Source organism: Peromyscus californicus, unplaced genomic scaffold (genome assembly GCF_007827085.1).
Source record: "Peromyscus californicus insignis strain IS unplaced genomic scaffold, ASM782708v3 Scaffold_2__1_contigs__length_46816999, whole genome shotgun sequence".
Taxonomy (NCBI): domain Eukaryota; kingdom Metazoa; phylum Chordata; class Mammalia; order Rodentia; family Cricetidae; genus Peromyscus; species Peromyscus californicus.
In genome coordinates, this window is record NW_026294540.1 from 34,271,096 (window position 1) to 34,298,763 (window position 27,668).

At 49.4% G+C, this 27,668-nt stretch overlaps 1 protein-coding gene and 1 long non-coding RNA gene across 2 annotated transcripts; one reads left to right on the top strand and one right to left on the bottom strand.

Annotated features, from left to right (window-relative positions):
- Positions 1-6,905: 6,905 nt before the first annotated feature.
- On the bottom strand, positions 6,906-12,292 carry LOC128120638 (uncharacterized). The gene is made up of 2 exons (XR_008221916.1): positions 12,199-12,292; positions 6,906-9,598 (listed from the first exon to the last, which is right to left on the bottom strand). It is a non-coding gene; the product is annotated as an uncharacterized LOC128120638 (long non-coding RNA).
- A 142-nt stretch (positions 12,293-12,434) lies between these two features.
- On the top strand, positions 12,435-26,681 carry Zfand2a (zinc finger AN1-type containing 2A). Its single transcript, XM_052754249.1, has 7 exons — positions 12,435-12,659; positions 16,268-16,362; positions 17,580-17,674; positions 21,393-21,521; positions 23,507-23,658; positions 24,649-24,714; positions 24,919-26,681. The coding sequence occupies exons 2-7, from the start codon at positions 16,308-16,310 to the stop codon at positions 24,932-24,934; spliced, it is 513 nt and encodes a 170-aa protein (XP_052610209.1). The 5' UTR covers positions 12,435-12,659; positions 16,268-16,307; the 3' UTR covers positions 24,935-26,681.
- Positions 26,682-27,668: the final 987 nt, after the last annotated feature.

Genomic DNA, 27,668 nt, shown 5'->3' on the forward strand with positions numbered 1-27,668 from the left:
AGCCATGCGAGCATGTCAAGAAGCGGTGCTCCTCCAAGGTTCTGCTTCATTTCCTTACCTTGGCTTTCCTTGATGATGGACTGTGACCTGTAAGCCGAAACAAAACATCTCCTCCCCAAATTGCTTCTGGTCAGTGTTTTATCACAGCAACAGAGAGAAAACCAGGACAGAGGCGAACAGAGAGATGTTATAAAATGAGAAAAGGTCAAGTATAAGAGGATATACATATATATTTATATGGATATATATATATACAAATATTGGTGGGGGAGAGACATTGGTCACATGTGTAGTGTAGTGGGGAAGGAGAGACAGACAATGACACAGACTCACAGATACACTGTATGGAGGGGGGAAGTGGAAGGGAGGGAGGAGGGGGAATTTGTGTTCCTAGGACGACTCCAGGAGTGTGTTCTCTCCCTCCACCATGCGTTCTGGCTCAAACCCAGGTCATTAGGCTTGCATGGCAAGTGCCTTTACCCACGGAGCCATCTCCCTGGACCACTGGCCACAGCAACTCTAAATGCAAAAGGACGTACTGGCCGGGTTTTGTGGATCTCTTTACCTCAACAATAAGATACATGCTGGCTGTGGTGGTGCACATCTTTACTTCCAGCACTCAGGAGACAGAGATAGGCAAATCTCTGTGAGTTCAAGACCAGCCTGGTCTACATAGAGAGTTCCAGGCCAGCCAGAACTACACAGAGGGATCCTGTGGTGTTTGAATAAGAATAGCTCTCATAGCTGGCAGTGGTGGCGCATGCCTTTAATCCTAGCACTTGGGAGGCAGAGGCAGGCGGATCTCTGTGAGTTCGAGGCCAGCCTGGTCTACAGAGTGAGTTCCAGGACAGCCAGGGCTATATAGAGAAACTCTGTCTTGAAAAAAAAAGTTTTCCCTTTGATTTTATTTTATTTTTTATGTTTTTGGGCATTTTGCCTGCATGTATATATGTGCACCACATGCAAGCAATACTCTCAGGGGCCAGAAGAGGGCATCAGATTCCCTGAAACTGGAGGTATATACAGTTGTGAGCTGCCAGGTGAGTGCTGGGAGTTGAACCTGGGTCCTCTGAAACAGCAACTAGTGCTCGTAACCTCGGAGCCACCTCTCCAGAGCCCTGCAAAACCCAAACTTTGGGTTTTGAATGAGTGCACTTATTAAATGTATAGCAAGCACAACTAAAAAGACAGGAAGCAGTAGAGAGGAAAGATCCTCATGCCAGGTGCTCAGCACACCCAACAGAGGTGACTGGAGTAGACTGATAGAGAGTGTAAGATGACGTAACTTCATCAAACTGGGGGGCTTACAACATCCAGTCAGAATCCACAAGGGAAGTTGAGCTGGTCCGCCGGGGTTTCCCAAATGAGCTTTCTTTCCATGGATACGCTTCTGGCCTCTTGCTCCCAACACAGTTATTTTTATGACAAAATTCTACTGGAAATAATTTATATTCTAGCTGTTCTCAGGGTGCATATTTTATATATATATATTATATATATATATGTATGGGGTGTGGGGAGGCAAGCATGTGCCGTGTCATGGTATGGAGGTCAGAGGACAACTTTCAGGAGTCAGGTCCCTCCTTCCGCCATGTAGATGCTGGGGATTGAACTCAGACTGTCAGGCCTGGCAGCATGTCCCTTTACCTACTGAGCCATCCAGCTGGCTCATGTGGGCAGTTTTTTAATACCCTTCTCCATATTATGGAGCCAGAAAGCCACCGCGACCCAGGACAGTTTTGGAGGCGACAAGAGAGGCCTCCGCACTCCCAGAGTTTGCTCTGAACAAGCTTACAGCACCTGAGTTTGCTGATATGAGTGAGCCCTGCATTGGGCTATCAATCCATCGTGCCGGGAAGGTACAGTGCCGGTGCAGCTCTGTCCGTAGTGACGGAAGCTTGGAACACTGCTTTCTCACTTGGTGGTTGCCGAGGCAGACAGGGCTGGGAGCAGCCGCACTGGCCTCTCCCTCAGGGACCCACTCCCTCCACCAAGGCCCCACCCACCTCCTGAGGGTTCCACAACCTCCCAAAACAGCGCCACCATCTGGGCACCAAGTGTCCAAACACAGGAGCCTGTAGGGGAACTTTTTACATCCAAACCCTAACAGTACATTTAGAAGGAAAAAATAAACCTACCTATAGGACTCCACACTATCTATGCTCCATTTTGGACATCTATCCAGGGGTCTTGTATATATCTGTATGGGTAAGGGGGAAATGACCCCAGCACTTTATCTGTGCAGTCAAGGGACCACCAAGAGACAAGAATTAGAGTAAGGGGTGGAGATGTGGCTCACTGGTTAGAGCACTTACAGCTCTCCCAGAAGATCTGGGTTTGGACCCTGGCACCCACCCCAGGTGGCTCATAATTGTCTGTAACTCGTTTGAGGAGTTCTAATGCCCCCTCCTGGCCTCTGAAGGCACCTGCAGGCATGTGATGCACATACAGACAAGCAGACACACACACGCATATAAAATAAAAATATAAATATAAATGTAAAGAGAACAGACAGAGCGAGAGCGAGGTAAGTCAGCATGACTTCAAACCAGCTCAATCCAGTCCTTGTTAATGATGGCAGCCTCGCTTCCCGGTGTGGTTATTTATGACACCCTCGGGAGTTGAGTAACTGCCAATTATTATTGCAGAGAGCAGGTAAAGCATCTTAAAGGAGTTTTATGCCTCTCCCGTGAAGGGAAGCATCAGGCAAATGGGGAGGAATGGGCCTCTGTGAATGGGACGCTCAATCTCAATGTGTGCAGAGCACAGAAGGATGCACCCTGCAACGCCTGCCCTGCTTCCCGGGGTTAGGGAGGTGGGTGCCTGCCACCCACTCAACTCTGAAGTGAAGCAGGTGTAATGACTCACTTATCTCATATGTGCCTGTTTTTATTGAGCGCCCTGCTCCCTCCGCCTGAATCTGTTTGCATCTGGTAGATGTGACGCCACGTCTTCTTAGGCATCCTGGCATCTTCTATCCCTCTCCCCCGCCTGGACTTAACAGAAATGGATTTCAGTCCCAGGGGTTCTAATGAGTGTTCCATGCAGCTGAGGGGAGGCACTGGGCATGGGGAGCCAGTGACAACCGATGTGACTGACACCAAGGGAGCAGGGGCACTCGTGAGGCAAGAGTTAAGTGTCAGCAGCACACGGAAGGTTGCTGTGTAGGTGATAAGGAAACATATTGTGTCTATATTGATTCAGGCAGATGATGGTCCATTTCAGAAACCTGAACCAGAAATGTCAGTACCGGGGAAGCCATGGAGTTCAATTCTCTATCACTGACGATGGCAGCCATCACCTGCATCCACCCTGCCTGGAGTTGGCTACACAGCAAATAACAGCAGTTCTGACAGGCTTTGTCCCTTCACATTTGGCTAATGGCCATAAAATTCCAGCCTGGGCCTACCACCAGATCACTTGCCAGAATCCCCCAAATGAGGGGCTGGAGGTGTGGCTCAGTGGTAGAGGCCTACCTAGACTCCCCCAGTGAGGGGCTGGGGTGTGGCTCAGTGGTAGAGCACCTGCCTAGAATCCCCCAGTGGGGGGTTGGAGGTGTGGCTCAGTGGTAGAGCACCTGCCTAGAATCCCCCAGTGAGGGGCTGGGTGTGGCTTAGTCATAGTGCACTTGTCTAGACTCCACCAGTGAGGGGCTGGAGGTGTAGCTCGGTGGTGAAGCACCTGTCTTACACACACAAGGCCTTGGGCACCATCCCCAGCGCTAGAAGGAAAATAAAAATGAAGCCTAATCCAGCTGCCTGGCAGTTGACTGGCTAAGATCTTGGGCTTTGACCTGTCAACAGAGTTTTCCATGTCCGGCAGGGTGGGGAGGAGCTGGACAAGCCAGGGGGGCAGGGCCTTCTCTTGGCAGGTGATCTTGGGTGTTCCCTTTTTGTTTCTGACCCGCCAGGCAGGGCTTGGTAATTTATGGCCACAATTAGTATCCATTGTCACCGCTTAGTGGCTGGCAGAGGACATGGGGGAACTTTCCAAAGCTCAGTCAAGGGAGCCCCTGGAGCTGTGGGTTTGGTGACAGAAACCTGGCAGGGACTGCTGCCCAGGAGGTCTGCACCTGCCGCCCTCTGCACCCTTCCTCTTGGGACTAGCCTTACTCCCCCCTGCTTCTTCCTCTTCTGAACAGAGCTCTGGGTCTGAACCGGTGGAACCAGGACCCACCCGCTCCAGTCAGCCAGCGCTCAGCACGGGGGCGTGACAAAGGTTATAGACAATTCTGAGAAGAAATGAGCATCCTGGGGCAGCTGAGGAACAGAACTTTCTGGCATCTCCGACCTCAGGCAGAGGCCTGTGCTTTCCTTAGAGACCCCAGGGTCACTGGAGCTCAGGGCACGTGCACATAACTGCAGCACTCTGATGGCTGAGGCAGGAGGGTTACCACTCAGTGTGACTCCAAACAGGGCTACATAGTGAGTTCCAGGCTAGCCTGGGCTACAGAGTGAGATATTGTCCCAGATAAATTAGCACATAGATGAACAAAGGCTGGGGAGATGGCCCAATCGGGGAAGTGCTTGTTGTTTTCACATGAGGACCTGTTTGGTCACCAACAGCACAGTTTTTTAAAGCCATGGGTGCTGGCACGCAACTGCAATCCCAGTGCTGGGGTGGCAGAGACAGATGGATCCTTGGAGCTCACTGGCCAGCCAGCCTAGCAATCGATGAGCTCCAGGTTCACGGAGAGATCCTGTCTCAGAAGAAGGAGGTGGAGAACAACAGAGGAAGACACCAAAAGTCCACCGACGGCCTCCACACACATCTACCTGCAACACACATTCTCGTGTACAGAAGCCAGACATACGTGAATATTCTAGAGCCACTCACAGCAATGGTCCTGGAGGTGATGCTGACCGCCAAATTCAGCTGAGTTTGCTGGAGAGGTTAGGGCCTTTGGAGGACCCCACCCGTCTCTGTCTGTGGCATATTCATGATAAGGATCCCTCCTGATGCACACACCTCTTGTGGGCAACTTTCCTGAATGGTGGCAAAGAAGGCTTGTCCCCTTTACACATCTCCACTTCTGACCTGGCTCCACCCCTTTCCTGCCTACACTGGGCTCTGCTGTGACAGAAGCCATCTATCTCTCTGTCTGTCTATCATCCTTCCATCTACCTATCAATGTACATGTCTATCACCCATCTATTCATCTGTCCGTATGTCCATTTATCTATCTATCATCTACATGATCTATTATCTGTAAGTACCTATGTATCTGTCTGTCTGTCTTCCATAATCTACTTACATATCCATATACCCATGCATATATCCATCCATCTATCATGTATCTATCTCTTTTGGGAGGTTTTGCCTGTTTTTTGTTTGTTTGGTTTTTGGTGTTTTTTTGTTTTGTTTTGTTTTTGTTTTGTTTTGTTTTGTTTTTGAGATAGGGTCTCACTATGTAGCTCTGGTTGTCCTGGAACTTACTACATAGACCAGGCTGACCTCAAACTCACAAGAGATCCACTTGCCTCTGCCTCACGAGTTCTGGGATTAAGACCTGTGCCACTATGCCTGGCTCTATCCATTTCTAACACATGTGTACATCCATCTACCTACCTACCTACCTATCCATCCATCCATCCATCGATCCATCGCATCTTTACTTTCCAGGAAGCTTAAAAACTACGATGTATGCTTTTTTCTCCTTGTACCCAGGGAAGCATGTCTGTCATATGAAGTAGGTATTGCTCAGACCCCAACACACTGGCTGACCCACAACACCTCTCTTGCCCCACAGGGTGCAAGGTGCATCTCAGGATCACAAGGTCAGTCAGTATTCTTTGTGGGTGTAGCAGCTGGAGATAATATCTCCTCTTGGAGGCCCCGGAAATCAATTCCCTTTCAATTTCAAATCAGTACCAGTGGAGCGGAGAGGAGAGACAGTGTTGCATCCCCAGCCAACATGCAGAGATGAAAATAATGAACCACAGAGGCAGCCAACGGTGTGGGTTGATCCACCCAAACTCCGCTGCCTCAAAATGGAGCCGTCGGGGCTCAGGGCTTCAATATTTAATGCTGAGTCTGGAGGGGGAAAGCAGTATGGCTAGGTGGGAATGCACAGCCAGTCACTGGCAAATTGGGTGGGTTATTACTAATTCAGAAGCCCCAGGACCCAACAGAGCTGAAAACAAATGGATGACTTCATGGTGTTGCTGATCAGCAAGGGTGAGGTTCCCACTGTTTCCTCCCAGATTGAAGGCTACAATTCCTAAGGCAGGGGACAGCTGAGGCCCATTTCAGAACTTGAAATGAATAATAATAATTTTGGACTGGCCTGATTGGTTAAGGCCTGTGGTCCTAAATACTTGGAAAGCTGAAGCAGGAGGATCATGAGTTTAAGGCCATCCCAGGCTACATAATTTGTTAGAACAATCTGGTGAGTCTCTGTCTGAAAATTAAAATGTAAAAAGCAAAGCAAAACAAAACAAACAAAGCTGAGGATTATGAGGCATTGCCTAGAGGCAAGAGGATTGCTCAAGAGTTCAAGGTGAATCTGAGCTACACAGTGAGTTTCCAGGGGAGTCAGGACTACATAGTGAGACCCTGTCTCAAAGACCAAAACCAAAGCAGTAAAAAGAGAGCTGGGGTGTGGCTCAGTGGTAGAGCATCTGCCTAGAATCCCCCAGTGAGGGGTTGGGGTGTGGCTCAGTGGTAGAGCACCTGCCTAGAATCCCCCAGTGAGGAGCTGGGGGTGTGGCTCAGTGGTAGAGCCCCTGCCCAGAATCCCCCAGTGAGGGGCTGGGGTGTGGCTCAGTGGTAGAGCCCCTGCCCAGAATCCCCCAGTGAGGGGCTGGGGGTGTGGCTCAGTGGTAGAGCAGTACCTACTTGCCATTCACAAGGTGTTGGGTTCTATGCCCAGGACCTTAGTAAAAGAAAGAACACAAGAGGCTGGGTGGTGGTGGCACACGCCTTTAATCCTAGTACTTGGGAGGCACTCTGTGAGTTCGAGGCCAGCCTAGTCTACAAAGCGAGTTCCAGGACAGGTTTCAAAGCTACACAGAGAAACCCTGTCTCAAAAACAAAACAAAAAACAAAAACAAAAACAATCAAACGAAAAAGAGCACAGGAGAATCCAAAGTCACCCCGTTGAGTCTGTCAGTGCCCTTTGCTGCTGCACTTGGAAACTGCAACCAGGCATTTCCAATGGACCAGCCAGAGAGGGGTGGGGGGAACGGAATCCGGCTGTCAAGGCTGCTGCACAGACCAGCCTTTTATAACAAAGTCATTTTGTATAGTCAGAAGTGGCAGTGGCGGCTGGAGGATGCTCAGTTCCCCTGCCCTGGATGTCACCATCTGCAGAAACTAAGAAACGGTCACTGGAGCCCATGCTAAAGAGCTAAAGAGGCTGGGGGCTGTCTTTAGATTCTCCGGTTTCCCTTTCCATGCCTGTGCACCGGCTGGTCCCCTGCTGTCCCTTTTGTCCTCTCTTGCCACTCCACTGCCCAGAGAAACACCTCCACAACTGTCAGTCTGAGGGGCTGAGTTCGCTTGGGAGGCTTTGGCTCTGGCCACAGGCCAAAGAGCCTCACGGTGGGAGGAGGAGCGTGTGGACCCATTTCGTGTTGGTGACCGCACTGCATGCTGAGAGGCGGCGGCCTCTGTGGGTAGAGGAAATCAATGCACAGCCTGCACGCTCGGCATCAATAACAGAATTCTTCTGATGGAAGGCTGGAAACATCCTTGCAGGGGCTGTCTTTAGCATGCTCTCAATGGGTCTCGTTTTTCTTTTCTAATTTTGTGTCTTCAAGTCACACAATTTTTGTATGGGTAGTAATCAGCTGCAGGTGGGCATAAATCTATTACTGCGGGAGACTTGAGACATAAAATAGGTGGGTGTGGTGGTACGGGTCTGTCAGTCTAGCACTCAGCAAGCAGGCTGAGGCAGGAGGATCATCATTTTAAGGTCATCTTGGACTACATAGTTAGACCATGTATCAAAATAAGACATAAAACAAGGGCTAAGAGTGTAGCTCAGTGGTAGAGCATCTAGAATCCACCAGTGAGGGGCTGGGGTGTGGCTCAGTGGTTGAGCACCTGCCTAGAATCCCCCAGGGAGGGGCTGGGGTGTAGCTCAGTGGTAGAGCACCTGCCTAGAATCCCCCAGTGAGGGACTGGGTTGTGGCTCAGTGGTAGAGCACCTGCCTAGAATTCCCAGTGAGGGGCTAGGGTGTAGCTCAGTAGTAGAGCACCTGCCTAGAATTCCCAGTGAGGGGCTGGGGTGTGGCTCAGTGGTAGAGCACCTGCCTAGAATCCCCCAGTGAGGGGCTGGAAGCGTGGTTCAGAGGTAGAACTGAATCCCAAGAATTCCTGTAAGAGGTGAGACCAACATAGCATTGGCTAAGCATGTTTATGGCCCTGGTTCAATGCCCAGTATTGGAGTTTGAGTCAGGGGTGCAGAGGAGGAGCTTTAGGACAGAATGCAAAAGGCAAAAGCACCTGCATGGAGTTCATGACCATCTTTAATACTCCACCAACATATAGTCTGGCAGCTAGAATTTAAAGAAACAGGTCGGTGACTGGCTTGATGATGCACATTTGTAATCCCAGTCCTTGGGAAGGTCACTGTGAGTTCTAGTCCTGCCTGGGCTACATAGGAAGACTGTCTAAATAGACATGTATCTTCACCATGAGGCTGCCAGAGACCCAGGCAGTTTTTGACCCCTTCCCTGCATTCTTGTGATAAATCCCTGGTGCGGCCTCAGGTGTAAGCATCATATACACAGTTCAAGGGTACAGTCCCCATCCTCAGGGGCCTTGTGATCTAATTATTTCCAGGAATGACAGCATTCACATAGAGCAGATACAAGAGACACCACGTAAAGAGTGCACAGAACTGTTCACCTGTCCTCCACCGCCAACCTGGCAACCACTGCTATGACAGATCTTGTTTTTGAGACTCTCCTTATAGCCTGGAACTACCTACTTAGCAGAGGATGGCCTTGAACTCCTGATCCTCCTACCTGCACCACCTGAACATCATGTCCAGTGTATTCAGTGCTCGGAATGGAACCCAGGGCTTCATGCACACTATGCAAGCACTCTGCCAACTAAGCCACATCCCTAGCCCATGGCATGTTACTGTGCATGTGTGGATACTGTTCATGTATGTGAGTGCAGATACATGCACTCCATGGAATGCATGGTTGGGCAGAGGACAATCTCAGGTGTCAGTCTTTGCCTTCTACCTTGAGAGAGGGTCTTTTGCAGCCTTCAAGCTCTGGGGAATTCCTGTTTTCACCTCGCCTCTCACCATAGGAACACTAAGATCACACATGTGTGCTACTATGCCTGACCCCATGTGGGTTTTGGGGCCTTGAACCCAACTGAGTTATCTCCCCAGCCCTTGCTGTGTCAGTCTACAGTTCATCGGGTATCAACAGTCCTCCTCTACAGAGACATCCTAGGACCGTGGCTGGGAGTGGTTAGTGAACTTGGAGTAGAAGTCACGGACGGAAGCTGCAAGCACAGGGAGTCATTAGTTGACAGAGTGGGGCTTCCAGAGCCGAGGCGGCCAGGGATGCTCTTGAATGTGAACTCTCCATTGTTTCCAGATTCAGAGGAGAGGATGATAGCTGATAGAGCTTACCTGGAGAATGGGAGCAAAAACAGACCAAGTTCCATCCCCAGCACTATTAAAAGAAAAACAAAAGGAAAGACTAATTTTGTTGTTTTCTATCATTGTGTATGGCACAGTCCATCCTGGCCACATCTAGAAGGATTTTCCAGTCTTTTTTCCTGAATTCGGTAGAGTATGGGGCTCTGTGGACCACTTGGCTGGACTTCCTCCCTCAAGAGCATACCTACATCCCTTCCTTGACTCCCTCAGGTTCCCGTTTCATGTGTTTCTCCTCCCACACCCATCTTCGGGTCACCTCTGATGCGCGCGCACGCACACACGCACAAGGTCAACATCAAATGCCTTTTTTTTTTTTTTTTTGGTTTTTCTTTGAGACAGGGTTTCTCTGTGTAGCTTGGCTGGCCTTGAACTCAGAGATCCACCTACCTCTGCCTCCTGAGTGCTGGGATTAAAGGCGTGTGCCACCACCACCCAGCAACATCAGACACCTTTACCTCTTCCTTTCTACCTTTTTTTTGAGATAGGATTCCTCACTGAACATGGAATTTGCTGTCTTCAGTGACTAGGTAGCCAGGAGGCCCCAGGGTCTGTGCTTCCCCAGCACTGGAATGAGCATCCTGCATAACCACTCCCAGCTCTTTACATGGGTTCTGATCCAATGCGGCTCCTCATGTTTCTTTTGCCTACATGTCGCTAACATGATGAGAAATGGCTGGAGAGCTGCTGAGGAGGTTCAGACTGTCCAGGAGCTATAAAGGGGCACAAAACAAGGACCACAATGGGGAGTGGAGAAGAGAGAGTGGGGTGCCAATACTGGAGAAAGAAGGAAAGAAAGTTGCCAAGAGTCAGAGGAAGGAAATACAGGCCCATTGCCAGCAGAGCTCCCAGAAGCTGGCAAGATACACTTGGTCTGACAGGGTTGGCACTACCAGCTGCTAGGTGAGGGTCCCGATACCCAGGACCCAACACTAGCAGCTGAATGTGAAACCTAGAACCTCTAACCCAAGCACCTGCAGCCACTAGTCTGGCCATGGAGCCTGTAGCATAGGTCCCTATTCCCAGGGCTTGCAGCTGGAAGGCTCTAGTCTGTCAGCACAGCCTAGAAGCAAACCTTTGACACCCAAGGGCCCAGGTCTTCAACACTAGAAACACTTCTCCTTGCTGACTCATCATGGGTAGAGCAACACAAGCCAGCTTTATGAGTAAGGGGATAAGCCGTACTGGTGTTAACTAAAATTCCCAAACCTTGGGGAAAGCTACACTGTTGTTACACATTCTACAGGCTGATTATAACCTCACTAATTTCACAGAGTTGGAATTATCTTGGGCTAGTTATCTTTAGCTCCTCCATTAGCCACTTATGCCCACCACCAGGGCATGTGTGACCTAACTAACATCTTTGACACTCTTAGGTAAATACTAAGAGGCTAAGAATCAACAGATAGCATGTGAGGCCCATAACAGAGGCCTCCCCCTTGCTGTAATCCATCTACCTGAGGTTTCCACCAAGGCATTTTATTTATTTATTTATTTATTTATTTATTTATTTATTTGGCTGTATGTATTTTGGAATGAGCATCCATATATATATATTTGGTTTTTCCAGACAGGGTTTCTTTGTGTAGCTTTGCGCCTTTCCTGGAACTCACTTTGTAGACCAGGCTGGCCTCAAACTCACAGAGATCGCCTGCATCTGCCTCTCGAGTGCTGGGATTAAAGGTGTGTGCCACCACCGCCCAGCCCATTTTATTTATTATGTATACCGTGTTTGGCCAGCATGCCAGAAGAGGGCACCAGATCTCATTATAGAGGGTTGTGAGCCACCACGTGGTTGCTGGGAATTGAACTCAGGACCTCTGGAAGAGCAGCCAGTGCCCTTAACCTCTGTGCCATCTCTCCAGTCTCTACCTTATCATCTTTGACCTGTTACTATAAGAACTCCATAAATCTGAGGTGAACTGAATCTGTTCCTGTGCCATAGCCACTCATATTTGGTTTCAGAATAAACACTCTCATTTGGTTTCAGGTGATTGGCTGACATTTGTCTAGCGGTATCTGTAAAACAGAAATAGTTGTGTACTAGATTCAGGGACATCTGGCGATCTTATCTAACCTTATCTAATGGTTGGAGTGTTTGGGATGTCAGGCACTTCCCCTTAGATGTAGGCCCTCCTTGGGTAGGGTCAGCTTATGGCTTTTCCTGGGTCTGGGTGTTGCCAACCCATAAGCCTGTGACAGAAGCTGTGTCTGGGCCTCTAAGCTTGTCATGGCAGCTGTGTGGTCAAGCTGTTTTGGGCCCCTCACACCTAATCCGTATGCATAGGGCAAAGGTGCTCCAACTATACTAACAAAGATACAGACATCTTGAATACCATCTTGTAATCCATCTCTAGACTGGATCTCACTTCCAAGGCCTGGCCCAGGTGTTCTCTCTCCCCCAGTTCTGGGATCCCTACAGCTTTACAGATGGACCACCAAGTCTGTGCATACTGCAGCTCCGACCCACAGGAGCCTATAGGGACCGCGGGGACAGGAGCCTCGCCCCCCCGGCCCAGTCCTGTCTCAGACTCCCTGACACAGGCCTGCCACCTCACCCAGAACTGCCTCACCGTGACTCAGCCAAAGCCAGAGACGCTGCGTGAAAGTTCCAGCAAAGAGGCCGAAGACAAGGAGGGAACCGAGCCGTGGAACAGCCAGATTGGGCGCACGGTGAGTGACGACATCATGGCGCGCGGCCCCCTGGGGGTCACGGCGCGAAGCGATTGGCCGGCTTTCGGTGACGTTTCGGGCGCGCCCGCGAGCCTAGCCTAGGTGTTGCGGGATTGGTTGGCATTAATATGGCGTCATCGGAGCGCGCCGGGAACGCCCAGGATGCATGACTCTGTATCTGTTGACTGAGGATAAATGGCCCCGGCTGCCGCAAGTGCAATGCTACGCTTTCCGGACTTGCGAGAAGTCGGGTGGCACGCGGAGATTGGACCCGCAGTCCCTACTGTGGTGTCGCCGGGCTGATCACAAAGGACCCCGCTTGTCTGTTTCCGCCGCCATCCCCGGCTACTACCCCGGACAGGTACCGGTGTGTCATTGTGGGTCGAGCTGAACCGGGGTCACAGGTGCTGCTGAGGAGGGGAGGGTCACAGGAGCTGGTGAACCAGGGCCTGGCGTCTCCGCGCTGTGGCTTCCCCTGGCCAGGGCAGCAAGAAGTTACTGTCTCAGGGCAGTGACATCTTAGATTCCCAGGTCAACTGTCCTGAGCTGGTGTCGTGGGCCAGGTGTGGTAATGCAGGCCTGTAGTCTCTGCACTGGGGAAGTTGAGCCATTAGATCGCAAGTTCCAGGCTAACCTGAGCTAAGTAATGAAGACTCTTTCTCAAGAAACAATGTACCGGTCGGGCACGGTGGTTGACACCTTTAATTCTAGCGTTCCCGGAGGCAGAGGCAGGCAGATCTTTGAGTTGATGGTCAGTGTGGTTCACAAAGTGAATTACAGGACAGCCAGGGCCACATAATATAGACTGCCCTCCCTCTAGAAAGAAAAGAATCAATCGATGGTCATTTGGGAATAGTATCAAATTCTGGTAGCTTTGTTTGTTTGTTTTTTGAGACAGGGTTTCCCTGTGTAGTTTTGGTGCCTGTCCTGGATCTTGCTCTGTAGATTAGGCTGGCCTCGAACTCATAGAGATCCACCTGGCTCTGTCTCCCGAGTGCTGGGATTAAAGGCGTGCACCGCCACTGCCGCCCGGCTCTGGTAGCTTTGAATAAGAACATTTCATAATGAGGATTCTGTTGTGTATGATGCCAAAAGATTTTCCAGCCAACAGGAATGAGAACCGGCAGTTAGCAGTTAAACGCACCAGGAAGGGAAGAGCCGAGGCTGGCAGGTGGAGGCTGGCAGGTGGAGGCTGGCAGGTGGAGGCTGGCAGGTGGAGGCTGGCAGGTGGAGGCTGGCAGGTGGAGGCTGGCAGGTGGAGGCTGGCAGGTGGAGGCTGGCAGGTGGAGGCTGGCAGGTGGAGGCTGGCAGGTGGTAGGGGTGGTGTTTGAGAAAGTGACACTGCAGATTGGTCCTTGCAAGGCAAATAGATGTTTACTGAGGCCAGAGAGTTCTAATCTAGGTTCTAGATTATAAGTTCCCAGTGGAAAAGAGAAGTGATAGAAAGACATTAAGAAGATCTTTGGGGGACTTGAACACTGGAACGTGCAGGAGTTTTGAGCCATTTGATGGATGACAGACATAGAGAAGACTTGGACTTAAGTCTGGTCTGTCTCCAGGATGCCAGTCTTTCTAGTTGTCTGTTTCTTGTGGTTTAATTAATGGCTTGTGCCTCCTTCCCTGATCAGCTCTGGCCTGATATCATTAAGTAGTAAGCACAAAGTACAACTCAATGCATAAGGGAGTAAGAGGCAAGGGGCAGACTCCACTGGGGAATGTAGTCAGCTAATGTCATTGGGCACCTGGGAACAGACTCTTGATGTCAACAAGTGTACTGAGGAGATGAAATTGCAACTGAAATCCAAGGAGATCGTAAGTTTCAGTGGCAGCTATGAATTGAATATGGACAGCCCTTCTCATTCTCACATTTGTTTTGTTCTTGCCAGAGTTGGGGATTGGACTCAGAACTTCCCCTTCCCACATGCTAGCCAGACGTTCTTTTATTAAGCTAATAACCTCAGATGTCATTCCTCTGAAGCCATCCACCCTTTTTTTTCCCCCCTGGGTTTTTCGAGACAGGGTTTCTCTGTGTAGCTTTGCGCCTTTCCTGGAACTCACTTGGTAGCCCAGGCTGGCCTCAAACTCACAGAGATCCGCCTGGCTCTGCCTCCTGAGTGCTGGGATTAAAGGCGTGCACCACCACCGCCAGCACATCCACCCTTTTCTTTGAAATAGGATGATCTGCCGGGCGGTGGTGGCGCATGCCTTTAATCCCAGCACTTGGGAGGCAGGGGCAGGTGGATCTCTGTGAGTTAAAGGCCAGCCTGGGCTATCAAGTGAGTACCAGGAAAGGCACGAAGCTACACAGAGAAACCCTGTCTCGAAAAACCAAAAAAAAAAAAAAAAAGAAAAAAAAAAAAAAAGAAAAGGATGATCTGTCAGTGACTCCTCAGCACTAGGATTCCAATCACTAACTAACTAACTACTACTCCTAGCTTTTTCTTTTCTTTCTTTTTTTTTTTCTTTTTGAGACTGTCTCACTGTCTCTGGCCTGGAACTTACTATGTAGATCAGGCTAGCCTTGAACTCACAGAGATCTACCCACCTTTGCCTCCCAAGTACTAGTATTAAAGGCATATGCCACCATGCCCAGTTATGCCTGGCTTTGTGTACCCTAATAAACTTGCCTGAGGATCAGAGGACAGAGGCAGTCACTAGATTAGACATAGAGGTCAGGCAGTGGTGGCACACACCTTTAATCCTATCACCTGGGAGGCAGAGACCTGTTTTGGATCTCTGTGAGTTCAAGGCCACACTGGGCTACATGAGATTGATCCACTATAGGAGAGAAACAGAGCCAGGCAGTGGTGACACACGCCTTTAATCCCAGGAAGTAATATGGCAGGGCAGAGAAAGGCATATAAGGCCTGAGGAAACAGGAACTCACTCTTTTTAGACTGAGGAATACATAGAGGTAAGAACTAGTGGCTGGCTGTTCTGCTTCTCTGATCTTCAGGCAAGTTTATTAGGGTACACAATGTATCACTACGTGGCTTTTTTTTTTTTTTTTTTTTTTTTTTAGAGATTGAAATTCAATGTTAATGCTTGCAAAGGAAACAGTTTATCAATTGAGCTATCTCCCCAGCCCCTTTCTACTGTTTTGTTTTTTGTGTTTTAAATGGGGAGTGATAATTAGCTTTAATTGTCAACCTGACAGCCTAGAAGCGCCTGAGAAGAAAGTCTCAATGGAGGATTGGGTGTCCACATTGGGTTGGCCAGTGAGCATGTCTTGGGCTGGGGTGGGGGTGTTGTCAAGTTAATTATTTGGGAAGACCCAGTATACTATGGGTGGCACCATTCCCTAGGCAGGGGGGCCTGAACTCTATGGGAGTGGAGACATGGAGTTGTGCCCAAGCAAGTGTGCTAGCATTTACTCATTCCTCTCTGTTCTTGACTATGGATGTGATGTGATGTGACTGTTTCAGGTCCCTGCCACCTTGGCTTCCTTACAGTGATGGGACTATAAACCTGGAACTGAGTGAAAACAAACCCTTTCTTCCCGAAGTTGCTTTTTGTCAGGGTATTTATCACAGCAACAAGAAGGAAACGAATACACATGGTCTCCCAGAGCTGTCCAGGCTGGCCTAGAGTTTGTGTGATTCTCCAGTCCCAGCCTTTAGAGTGGTTGGGGTGACGGGCCTGCACCACCTAGCCTGGCCTGGGAATCTCAGGATGCATTGAAATGTGGCTTTCCTGGAAACCCCGTGGTTAGGATGGGCTTTGTAAACTAGGACTTAAAGGGACTAGATGGTAAGGCCCCTCCTACCGTGGGTTTGGCTCTTGGGCTGAGAGTTGGTGTTTATGAAGAAACTCCCATTGGCCTCTCTGCTGAAATCTTGAGCATTTGTGACTTGGCCCCAGGATGATTTGGACATCCCATGCTCCCCACAGAGGGAGTCTCTTCATGCTCATTGGCCACAGGTTACAGGTCTTGGTGACTAACTTGGGGCCTCATTCTAATTCCCACAGGTGATACTTCAATACCTGTGTTTTGGACGCTGTGTTCACAATGGAGTTTCCTGACTTGGGGAAGCACTGCTCAGAACCGACTTGCAAGCAACTAGGTGAGGAAACAGTATTTCATTGGCCATTTTGTGAGGGACACCTGGCTGTTAATTACATCATTAACTAACTAGTTGGCCTCTGTCCTGGTCCCTGGCTTCTCAGCATGAGGACTCCAGTACAGGACATGGGGTCTGTTCAGCCCTGCAGTTTTAACATCCACCTAAGGCCAGGCGAGGCCACTAGGGCTAAGCAGATGCAGTATACAGCTTGGATGATTGACACCACAGAAATGGAATCTGTGTTGAGAAGATAGCTTTGTCTTTGTGGGTCCTTGGGCATCTCTTGGCCTTACTACATCTCTAGCTTTGGGATTGGGGTTGTGGCTCAGTCGGTAGGGTGCTTTGCCGGGCATGTATGAAGCTCTGGATTCCATCCCAGCACCACATAAAACCAGTGTGGTGCCTCATGCCTGAAATTTCAGCACTGGTCGCAGGCAGGAGAAACGACATTCAAGGTCCTCCTAGGCTACATGTGAGTTCTGGGCCAGCCTGGGCTAAATAAGTCCCCTGTCTCAATTTTTTTTTTTTAATTTCCTCTCCCCAAAGTTGTTTTCCCTCCTTCTAGCTAGGATGTGTCTTTTTTTTTTTTTTTTTTTTTGGGTTTTTCGAGACAGGGTTTCTCTGTGTAGCTTTGGAGCCTGTCCTGGAACTCACTTGGTAGCCCAGGCTGGCCTCGAACTCACAAAGATCCGCCTGGCTCTGCCTCCTGAGTGCTGGGGTTAAAGGCGTGTGCCACCACCGCCCAGCTATTTTTTTTTTTAAAGAACTAAAATTCACATCATAACAGTAACATTTGGTGGGGGACACAGTGTGAGGATTGACCCGGGGCCTGGCCTCGCACATATTAGGCACACCACCACTGAACTATATCCTCAACCCATAAATGCCCCTTCCTCCCTTTCTTTGTTTTTGGATTTTTTTTTTTTTTTTTTTTTTTTTTTTTTTTTTGGTTTTTCAAGACAGGGTTTCTCTGTGTAGCTTTGCGCCTTTCCTGGAACTCACTTGGTAGTCCAGGCTGGCCTCAAACTCACAGAGATCTGCCTGGCTCTGCCTCCCAAGTGCTGGGATTAAAGGCATGCGCCACCACCGCCCGGCGTATGTGTCTCTTAAAGGCATAAGGAGTCTAATGTAGATACATTCCTGCTTTGAGTGGTATGTAATTCTTTGGTTCCAGTCTTTCAGATGATTTACTGTTTTGCTTGATTTTTGTTTTTTAGATTTTCTGCCAATAACATGTGATGCATGTAAAGAAGATTTCTGTAAAGACCATTTTTCCTATTGGAGTCATAAGTGTCCCTTTGCATTCAAGAAGGTAACTCATCATCCTGGAGTCTAGACCGCATGCACCACAGCTGTTCTGTCCCGTTGTTCTGTGCAGGCCAGAGGATGGTCTATGTCAGTCATGCTTTGAGAATGGAATGAGAATGGTCTATGTCAGTCATGCTTTGAGAATGGAATGAGTGGCTTTATTAAGTATTTAGCCAGCCAAGGTAAAAGAGTAGGTGGTGAGCCAGAGCTGGAAGAAGGGGAGATGATGGATGGGTGGGTAGGTGAATAGTAAAACATCATCCACTGGGGCACTCGGATCATCCAGCAGAAGCAGACCGGGGGGTTGAGGGAGTCAGCTGGAGTTCCCAATTGCTGTACTCTTCTGGCTTCCTGTTCCCACTGCAGGTACTTTGCTATCACAGGGTAAGCAATGGTCCCTCTGTTGGAAGTAGTTTCCCTTCTAGCTGTTCTCCACGACATGGTGCTTCTATTCTTGGTCTGCATCACTCACTGTTCTCTTCTCCCTGTCACAGAGTTGGTGGGACCCACCCACCCCCAGTCAAGATGTCTTGGAGGACACTTTGAGACAAACAGGATTGGGTTTCAAATGGGGTAGGGATGGGTTGCAGCATGGCTTCCAGAGCTAGCTTCTCAGTGAACTCATTGACAGTTTAGCAGTATAGTGTACCATCAGTACAGTGGATACCAGCCACAGAGCTGCTTATATTAATTAGTTTTATTTATTTTATTATTTACTTATTTGTTTAGTTTGGTGTTTTGAGACAGGGCCTCACTTTGTAGCTCTGATGGCTTGGAATTTGCTTTGTCAATCAGGATGGCCCTAAACTCAGACACTGTCTCTGTCTCCTTAGTGCTGGGATTAAAGGTGTGTGCTACCACACCCAGCTGCTTTCCACATTTTTTTTTGTATTTATTTGTTTTTACTTATTTTTATTTATTTTATTATTTATTTTTATTAAGAGATTTTCTATTCATTTTACATATCAACCTCAGATTCCCCTGTCCTCCCTCCTCCCATCCCCCAGCCTTTTCTCCCAACCCACCCCCCACGGTTTCAGGTTTTTTATTTTTTCTTTTCAGATTTGAGATACACACCCACACACACCCACACGTGCACATGCAATTCCATGTCTTTGGGGTAGGATTCTGTTTACTCATGTCTCAGATTTTTTACACACACCCTCTGAAGATGATTTTACATGGTATTTTCAGTGGGTCTGCATTTTAACTGTCACACAAGATCAGATAGGAGATTTTTCCATTTGTAACATGTTGGAAGTCAAAAAGCTTGGACTTGGGAGTGTATTTGGATCTGGGATTTTTGGATTGAGGATGCTCAACCTGTATTTAAAAATCCAGATCTGGCACATTTTTTGAAACAAGGTCTCTTACTGACTCTGGCCAGCAAGCCCCAAGATCTTCCAGTCTCTGCCTTCCCAGCATTGGAGTTACAAATGCATGCTGTCAGCTGGGCATAGTGTTAGCACATGCTGTCACTGATAGCTGATAGGCAGAGGCAGTCGGATCTCGAAGTTCAAGGCCAGTCAGGTCTACAGAGCAAATTCAAGGACAGTAAAGAATACACAGAGAATCCCTGTCTCAAAAACAAACAACACAACAAAATTAAATGCAAGCACCTGGCTCTTACATGGGTCCTGGGGTTTGAATTTGGGTCTCTGAGCTGTCTCCCCAGCCCTCTTAGGTTGGGCATCTAAAGGAATAAACAACTGGAGGGAGATGACCAAATTTTTTTAAACTTATTTTTAGCTTTTTATTTTGAAGTAATTTTAAATTTTTAGGAAGTTACAATGAGAATCAGTGCACCCTTCATCCATTTCCTCCAGTGGTCACATCTGACGTACCTATAATACAATACTAAAAGCAGGCAATTTTTGCAGTACAGAGTAGAGATACACTTCTATGTCATTTATCATATTTGGATTCTTAGAACCATCAAAGTCAGCACTACAGAGCACCAGAACAGAGGAGCTCACCAGGTCCCTTTCTTCCCTGAGGGTTTCTAAACAGTTAAAGTCCCTGGAGACTGGGCATAGTGACATATGCCTTTAATCCCAGCACTCTGGAGGCAGAAGAGACAGGAGGATCTCTGAGTTCAAGGCCAGCCTGAGATGACCAATTTTTAGTGTCTCTGCTTGCTACAAGATTGTGTGGAAGTACTCACATGGATACTGGAATATTAATGCTCTGAGCTGTTCCTGGTAGGTGCAGAGGGTCAGCAGAAGCAGTCTTTTGAGACAGTCAGGAAGTCAGAAGAGCCCATGATTGCCTCTGCAGCCTATGCTCCATGCAGGGGTGCTGTCTCCTGATAGTGTGTTTGTGTGGAAGCCAGGACTGAGCTTGCTCAGTAAATGGACTGTGGCTGTAGGCTGTGACCCCCGAGACACACGGGGAAGTCTGCCTGCTCTCAGCTGAATTGTGCTGCGTATGAGGGACAAGTAGAGGACAACCTCAGGTGCCATCCCTTGTTTCCTGAGATAGTCACTCACTGCCTGGAGTTCACCACGTAGGTTAGGCCAGCTGGCTCACAAGCCCCGGGGGTCCCCGTGTCTCCACCTCCGAAGTGTTGGGTTTACCAGCATATTCCATCAAACCTGGCTTTAAGGTGGGTGCTGAGGTTAGAACGCAGGTCCCAGTGCTTGCATGGGTATCTTTGCCAACTGGACTGTCTCCCAGCCCTAAAACTGCACCCTCATTGTGTGCCCCACATTCCAGCCTTCACAGTTGGTCCTTCACCTTATACACTTGGCTTGTGGATTCCCCTGCACCAGGGAGCAGCAGTTTCTTATTCCTTCAGGTCATTGTGGCAGGAGTTTCTAGGAGATTGTACACTGTCCACCAGACACTAGGAGGTCACTCCAGTACATGGGTTCACTCTATCCCAGAGGTGACTCACAAGTCATGTCAGTGAACTCTGCTGCTTCCCCTGGTGGCATATGGACAGTAGGTGACTTTATCACATGCCTTAACCAGAGCTGGGCACAGTCCAGCCAAGTCATGAGGGTGGGTGGGGTTGGTGACTCACGTTCCTGTTTACCAGGCACTGATGACTAGGTGGCAAGCTGTTTCTGTCATCTGGACCTTTCTTGTGCCCATGTTGGGAAATGTCTATCTGGAGATCACATAGGAATGCTTCGTTTCTTGGTGGGCACATCAGCCAACTGAGGCAGCCCTCCTGCAGACAGCAGGGCACAGAAGCCTGTGACCCCTGTTTCCATCTAATGTCAGCTGTCCCATCCCCTCTGGCATGGATCCCTCCCTCAGTGGTCCTGGCTTAGAGTTTTGCCTCCACGCCCTCCAGAGCACCCTCAGTCTCTGGCTGGCAGTCAGCAGTGGGGTACAGCCCCTCCACTGCCGAGGGCATCTCGCCCTGTTGGTAAAGCCACTGAGATCAGAGAGGCAGCTGCAGAGTGACTGCTGGGATCCTTCCTGCCAGTTCCCACCCATCACCTTGGCTCTGAGGGGTCAGGTGGGTCCTCTCCCATGGCCATGTTATGTCCCCTCACCCCCATCTCACCAGCTTCCTCCTTTGAGGGCCCTCCAAAGCTGGTGGTGTACTTTTTGTGTCTGAATCCCACTAGACAACCTTGGGTGGTTTACTGTTACGTTGTCACCATAGTTCCTTGTCCTCGCCAGTGTGCTCCCGCTTGTAAACACATTTTACTGTGTGTGAGTGACATTTGAGTGTGAGTGCTGGTGTCATCGTATGTTCATTATTTCAGGATGTGCAGGTGCCCGTGTGTCCCCTCTGCAATGTCCCCATCCCTGTGAAAAGAGGTGAGATCCCAGATGTGGTGGTTGGAGAACACATTGACAGAGATTGCACCTTTCACCCTGGGAGGAACCAAAAGGTAAGAGTTGGGTTAGGGCGCACGCACGCACGCACGCACGCACGCACGCACGCACGCACGCACGCACGCACGCACGCACGCACGCACGCACGCACGCACGCACGCTGCTGCTGCTGCTTTGGGAGAAAGGTCAGGTTTCTTTCTTTTTTCCTTTTTTTTTTTTTAACCAGTTTTACCGGCTGGCTAGTATTGTTCTATAGTCAAGGATGACCTTGAACTCCTGATCCCAACCCCCACCTCCCTCTCTTGAGTGCTAGTATCACAGTCATGCATTACCATGCTTGTTTTATATGGTTGGAAATCAAACCCGGGATGTTACGCTTGTTAGGCAAGCACTCTACAAATGGAGCCATGTCTTTTAGTCCCAGAGGTCTGTTCTCTAAGTGTGGAATGCTGACAGTCAGTGGGACGCTGAGGTCTCCCTGCCTTGTGTGTGAGTGGTGAGTTTGCTGCATGGGAGCAGCTCCCAAGCCTCACAAGGGTCCCAGTTTGGGTCCTTGTCTTCAGGAGTCCCCAGCATTTTCCAGAGTAAGTACACACACACTTTGACTGTGCAGCTTCTAGAAGAGCTTTTTACACACACATGCACACACACATGAGCTGGGGAGCAGCTCAGTGGATAAAGCTTTCTGCCTGGTCATGCAGGCCTCAGAAACCACTGTCCCCAGAACCCCTGAGCCAATTGCCCTCATGGCGCCCCTGTGACACTCTTGCTTTGCCTCCCTCCCTGTAGGAGACCAGCTATGACCTGTTGAAGGGTTCTTGGAGGAGAGAGGAATGAGGAAGTATTAGATAGAAATAAAGGCCTAAACAAAGAGAAAGACAGAGACACAGGATAGCTTCAGTGTCTTCAGCTGAGACTTTAATCGTAATGGTCCTTTTATCCATCAGCAAGGAGAGGGGCAAAAGACCAAGATCCCTTCCAAGATCAAGGTATAAAGTACCAACAACTGTAGACCCTTCAAAACACCTGGTAACCACTCCCTTGGCCAAATCATGCTATTATGCAGTCCTGCTGGGCAGAGCAAGCTCAGACTTTCTGATCTTGAGTAAGGCCTTACTCAGAAGCCTCTGTAGACTCCCACACCTCCCTGGCCTGTTTTCTTTCGGCCTAGTCTTCCAGGAACTCGCCTGTTGCCTCTCCCAGGTGCCCCAGCTTTGCCGACTACATAGCCAGTGTTTGCGTCTAACCTGGCAAAACCTGTCTAAACAGAACTTGGCATCCTCATTCTGAGTGCCCAGGACTTGTCAGCTTTTTATTTTACCTTTTAAAAAGCCAGATGTAGTGTGTGCCTTTATTTCCAGCAATTGGGAGGCAGAGGCAGACGGATCACTATGAGTAAAGGCCAGCATGATACATAGCAAGCTCCTGGCTAGCCAAGGCTACATAGTGAGACCCAGTCTTTAAAAGCAATACATAAAATTTTCATTTTGGTTTGTGTGTATGCATGTGCTTGCATGCATGTGTGGAGGCCAGAGAATGTCTCCTGGCCTTCTCTCTCAGCTCTGCCTCATTCCCTATGACGGTTTCTTGTTGAACCTGGAGCTAGGCTGACAACCTGCAAGCTTCCGTGACCACTCCCACTCCCCGCCCCCTGTCCCTGTCCCCCACAGGGCTGGGTTTGTGGGCATGTGTGTAGCTGTTGCGGCTTTTTACATGGGTGCTGGAGGTCTGACCTTGATGTTTAGGCCTTTACAGGTGCTCTCACCCACTGAGCCGTCTCCCAGCTTCAGGTGGTTTCTGTTGCTTTTGTTTTTATTGGGTGGTGTTGGGGAATGAATCTACTGCTAAGCCACAACCAGAGGCTCTGTGTGAGTGTGTGTATGTGTGTGTCTCCATGGCACACACATGGAGTCAGTTCTCCCTTAACTCAGCCTCTTTGAGTACTTAGAATCACGGGCCTGTGACACCTGGCCCAGCTGCCAGGGCCAGTTTGAGCTGAGCTGGTGACTTGCTGCTCACAGAAGTGACTTTGTTCTTGCAGGTTTTCACACACCGATGCTCGAAACCGGGATGCAGGAAGAAGGAGATGCTGCCGCTGGCTTGTGCACAGTGCCGTGGCAACTTCTGCATTCAGCACAGGCATCCTCTGGACCACAGCTGCCAGGCTGAGAGCAGCGCCACCAGCCGGGGGAGGTGAGCACAGGCTCCGGAGAGTTAGTCCTGCAGCTGCCACACACTGGGCACTCCGTCGGGGATTTATTCTCATGGGCCTAGAGCGGAGTTGGCAGCTGGCTGACTCCTTCTGAGAGGCACAACCTCTCCCAGCTTCTCCCAGTTTCTGGCTTGCCTGGTACTCCCTGATGAGCCTGGCTTCGTGGGCACGTTGCTCCCATCTCTGCCTTTGTCTTGGTGTGGTTTTTCCTAGTGCCTGTCTGCATCTTGCTTCTGCTCTGTTAGGGCATGATCAGTTGTATGGCCTGCTGTCCTGACTGATGCTCAGTTTGGTTTTCTCAGTGAAAACTTGTCTCTAAATGAGGTCCCTCCTGGGTGCTAGGGGTTAGGTTAGGACATTGGCATGTCTTGTGGAAAGGGGCACAGAACATCCTTATTGCTACTTTAATAAGAAGTAGAAACTTCTCACTGCACTCCTGAGTCAAAATGAAACATAACTTACTCTGTGTGTGTGTGTGTGTGTGTGTGTGCATGGATGTTGGTCCTTGATTCCTACCTTGTTTGACACAAAGCCTCTTGTTTGCTGTGGCGTGTGCCAGCTGACTTGAGAGCTTCCCTGGAGGCGCCTGCCTCCACCCCCGCCCCCATATCCCTGTAGGATCCCTGGGATTTCGGACACCCTGGCATCTGGCCTTTACCTGGGTGCTGGGAATTCAACAAGTCCTCAGATTTGTGCAGCAGGCGCTCTCCACCGGGCTGTCTGCCAGCCCCACGCGTTACCTTTGGGTTGTAATCTTTTCTGGGGAATAAGAGGATACACACGGTACAGCATGCATACATATAGATGGAGGTCGGAGAACGGCTAAGTTACTCTGTAGTTACACTTGACTTTCTCAAGCTGTTTGTATATAATCTGGGTTGGAGCCCAACTATCTAACTACATAGACATAGGTGGAATTTCTTGATGTGGGTAAGAGGGTCTAATAAATACACATCTGACTTTCTCTATAGGCCTTCAGCATCCAGAGCTCCTGAGCAGAGGCCATCGGGAATCAGCTGGCTGGCCCAGCAACTCAGGTACTCGTCTAAATGACATGTGAGACTTTAGCTGTGTCTCTCAAACATGTGACGTGGTGTGCTTCCCTAAGGAAGGCCAGGCCTGGCCACAATAGCTGTTTGTAGAATGTCCCGAGTATCCTCGAAGGCCCCTTTTCATGACAGATCCCTTCTAGGCAGTTCGGACATGTGTGGTCACCCATCGCTTCTTTCTCTTCTCTTCAGGCGGACGGTGAAGTGATGACGAGGCTCCTGTCTGGGCCTCACACCAGCTCCTTCCTCTTGGGTTTTAACCTTGGTGGTATGGCCTCCAGTGCTTTCCTGATTCTCCTGGTAGACTGAGTCTTCAAGGAAAAGTCTCCCACTGACTGTTCAAGTTAGGGCAGGAGATGGCTCAGTGGGTTCAGCGCTTGCCTCACAAGAGGAGGACCTGGTTTACTCCAGAGTCCATGGTTGGTTTGTTTTTTTTTTTTTTTGGGGGGGGGGGTGTTGAGACAGGGTTTTCCTGTGTAGCTTTGCGCCTTTCCTGGATCTTGCTCTGTAGACCAGGCTGGCCTCGAACTCACAGAGATCCACCTGGCTCTGCCTCCCGAGTGCTGGAATTGAAGGCATGCGCCGCCACCACCACCACCACCACCACCACTGCGCGGCCAAAGTCCATGGTTTTTTTTGTTTTTGTTTTTTTCCAGAGCTGAGGACCGAACCCAGGGCCTTGCGCATGCTAGGCAAGCGCTCTGCCACTGAGCTAAATCCCCAACCCCAAGAGTCCATGTTTTAAAAAACCAGACGTGGGGCTGGAGAGATGGCTCAGAGGTTAAGAGCACTGACTGTTCTTCCAGAGGTCCTGAGTTCAATTCCCAGCAACCACATGGTGGCTCACAACCATCTGTTATGAGACCTGGTGCCCTCTTCTGTGTACATAATAAATAAGTCTTAAAAAAAAAAAAAAAAAGCTAGGCGTGGTTGGTGCACACTTGTAATCTCTCATTCCTGGGGAGCTGGAGACAGGAAGATCCCTGGAGCTCTCTGACTAACAGCCTAGTCTAATTGGAGAGTTCCAGGCCAGAGAGACACCACCTCGAAAAACAAAGTGGACCCTTCCTGAGGATTGACCTATGGCTCCACACACTCATGTGTACCCATATGTATATACACACACAAGATGCACAAACTAACAAAGTAAATGAGGCTGTTCAGAAGCTTTGAGGTGGGTTAGGTTATAGCACTGCTGAGTTCAGGAGCTGAGGACCTGTGCAAACCTCATTAGCAGTGGCTTTGGGTGTTAAACCATTTCAGGACTTGGTGTTCTGGAAAATTCTGTCCTGTAACAGAAAAGAGCTACTGATGGGTCTGCATTCTTCCCTGTGTGGCTCTTGTAATGAGGTGCCAGTTGGACACAGTCCCTCATGGTCCCCAAGAACACTAGTTTTGACCTCGGGCTCGGACTGCTGTGGAGGAGGGTGTGCACTCGGCCCACAGTGCTATCTCCACAGTTGACGTAAGCAGCCAGCTTACCCATGCCATGACTCCTCATGCCTGGGTTCAGAGTCTCACTATACAGCTCCAACTGTCCTGGAACTCACTTTGTAAACCAGGCTGGCCTTGAACTCGGAGATCCACCTGCCTCTGCCTCCTGGTTTTAACTCCCAAGAAGAACATCACGAAATGGGAGCCATCTCAGAACTTCCGGGGTTGAAACAGAAGCTTCTCATGCCGAAGCACCACAGTGTCGGGCAGAGAGAGGGCTCCTTGGGCTCTGTGAGGAGCAGAAACTCAGAGGAGGACCAGTGAGGTGGGCCGCAGGGTGTAGCCACCATTGCTCCAGTGTCACCCGTGTGTCCTGACCATTTCTACCGCCAGCTGGCCATGACATTGTGGGGGAAGAGCGTGTCTGGAATACTCTGGTGACAGGTACCAGCATTAGATTGATCCATTGTTTATATGTTGAAATATTTTATATATAATGGTTAATAAACTAATTTATTTCACCCGTTGCTTTTCATTTTTTAGACAGTCTCTCTAAATAGTCCTAGTGATATGTAAACCAGGCTGGCCTCAGACTCACAGAGCTTCTGCCTCTATCTGGGATTAAAGGCATGTGTCGTCACCCCCAGCTTGTTTTTTTATGTATGTGTTTTGTCTGTGTGTGTATGTATACCAAGTATGTGTCTGGTGCTTGCAGAGGCCAGAGTGTTTTTTCTTGGGAAGTGTGGATAATTATTCTCAAAGTCTGCATTTTGTGTGTGCATACATGGAGTGCAGGTGTGTTTGCTTGTTTGCACATGCCAGGGCATAAGTGTTCACATACATGTGGAGGCTTGAGGATGATGACCTTTGGTGTCTTCCTTGGTTGCTCTCCACCTTATAGACTGAAGCAAGAGACTTGCTGGGTCCAGAGCTTGTAGTTCATCTGGTCCAGCTACCAGCTATCTCCAGGAATCCCTGGCTCCGCCTCGTGGGTGCTGGGACTACTGGAAAGCGGCAATGACCATCTGACCTTTTTTGTGAGATCTGGGGACTTGAACTTGTGTGGCAATCTCTTTGCCCACTGAGCATCTTCCCAGCCCCATGTTCTCTTGAAGGAGGGACTTAGCAGTTTGCTCCTCTACTTGACTTCAGACTAGAAAGATTTTCTGTCCTCAGCTGCTGGGGTGCTGTGGGCAGACGCTTTGGGGGAACACTAGGTATAGGGAGGAGCTTTGTATCCATAAGACTTGCAGTTAAGCCGTGTCTTGGTACCTGCCTAGCCACCTTGAGTATGTTGTAAAGGCTCATTTCTAAGCCTGCCCCAGGTAGCACCATGGTGTATGAACAATGCTGGGATGAACAGGTCCATTCACATCCCTGAGTCATTTAGTGAGCTCCAGCATGGCCTTGGGCACCCACAGAACCAGGGCACAGATAGGAAGTGGCTAAGTGTCTTCGTGGTGACTGTGTAGGATTTTGGTAACTTTTGGAGTTTTGTTACTTATTGG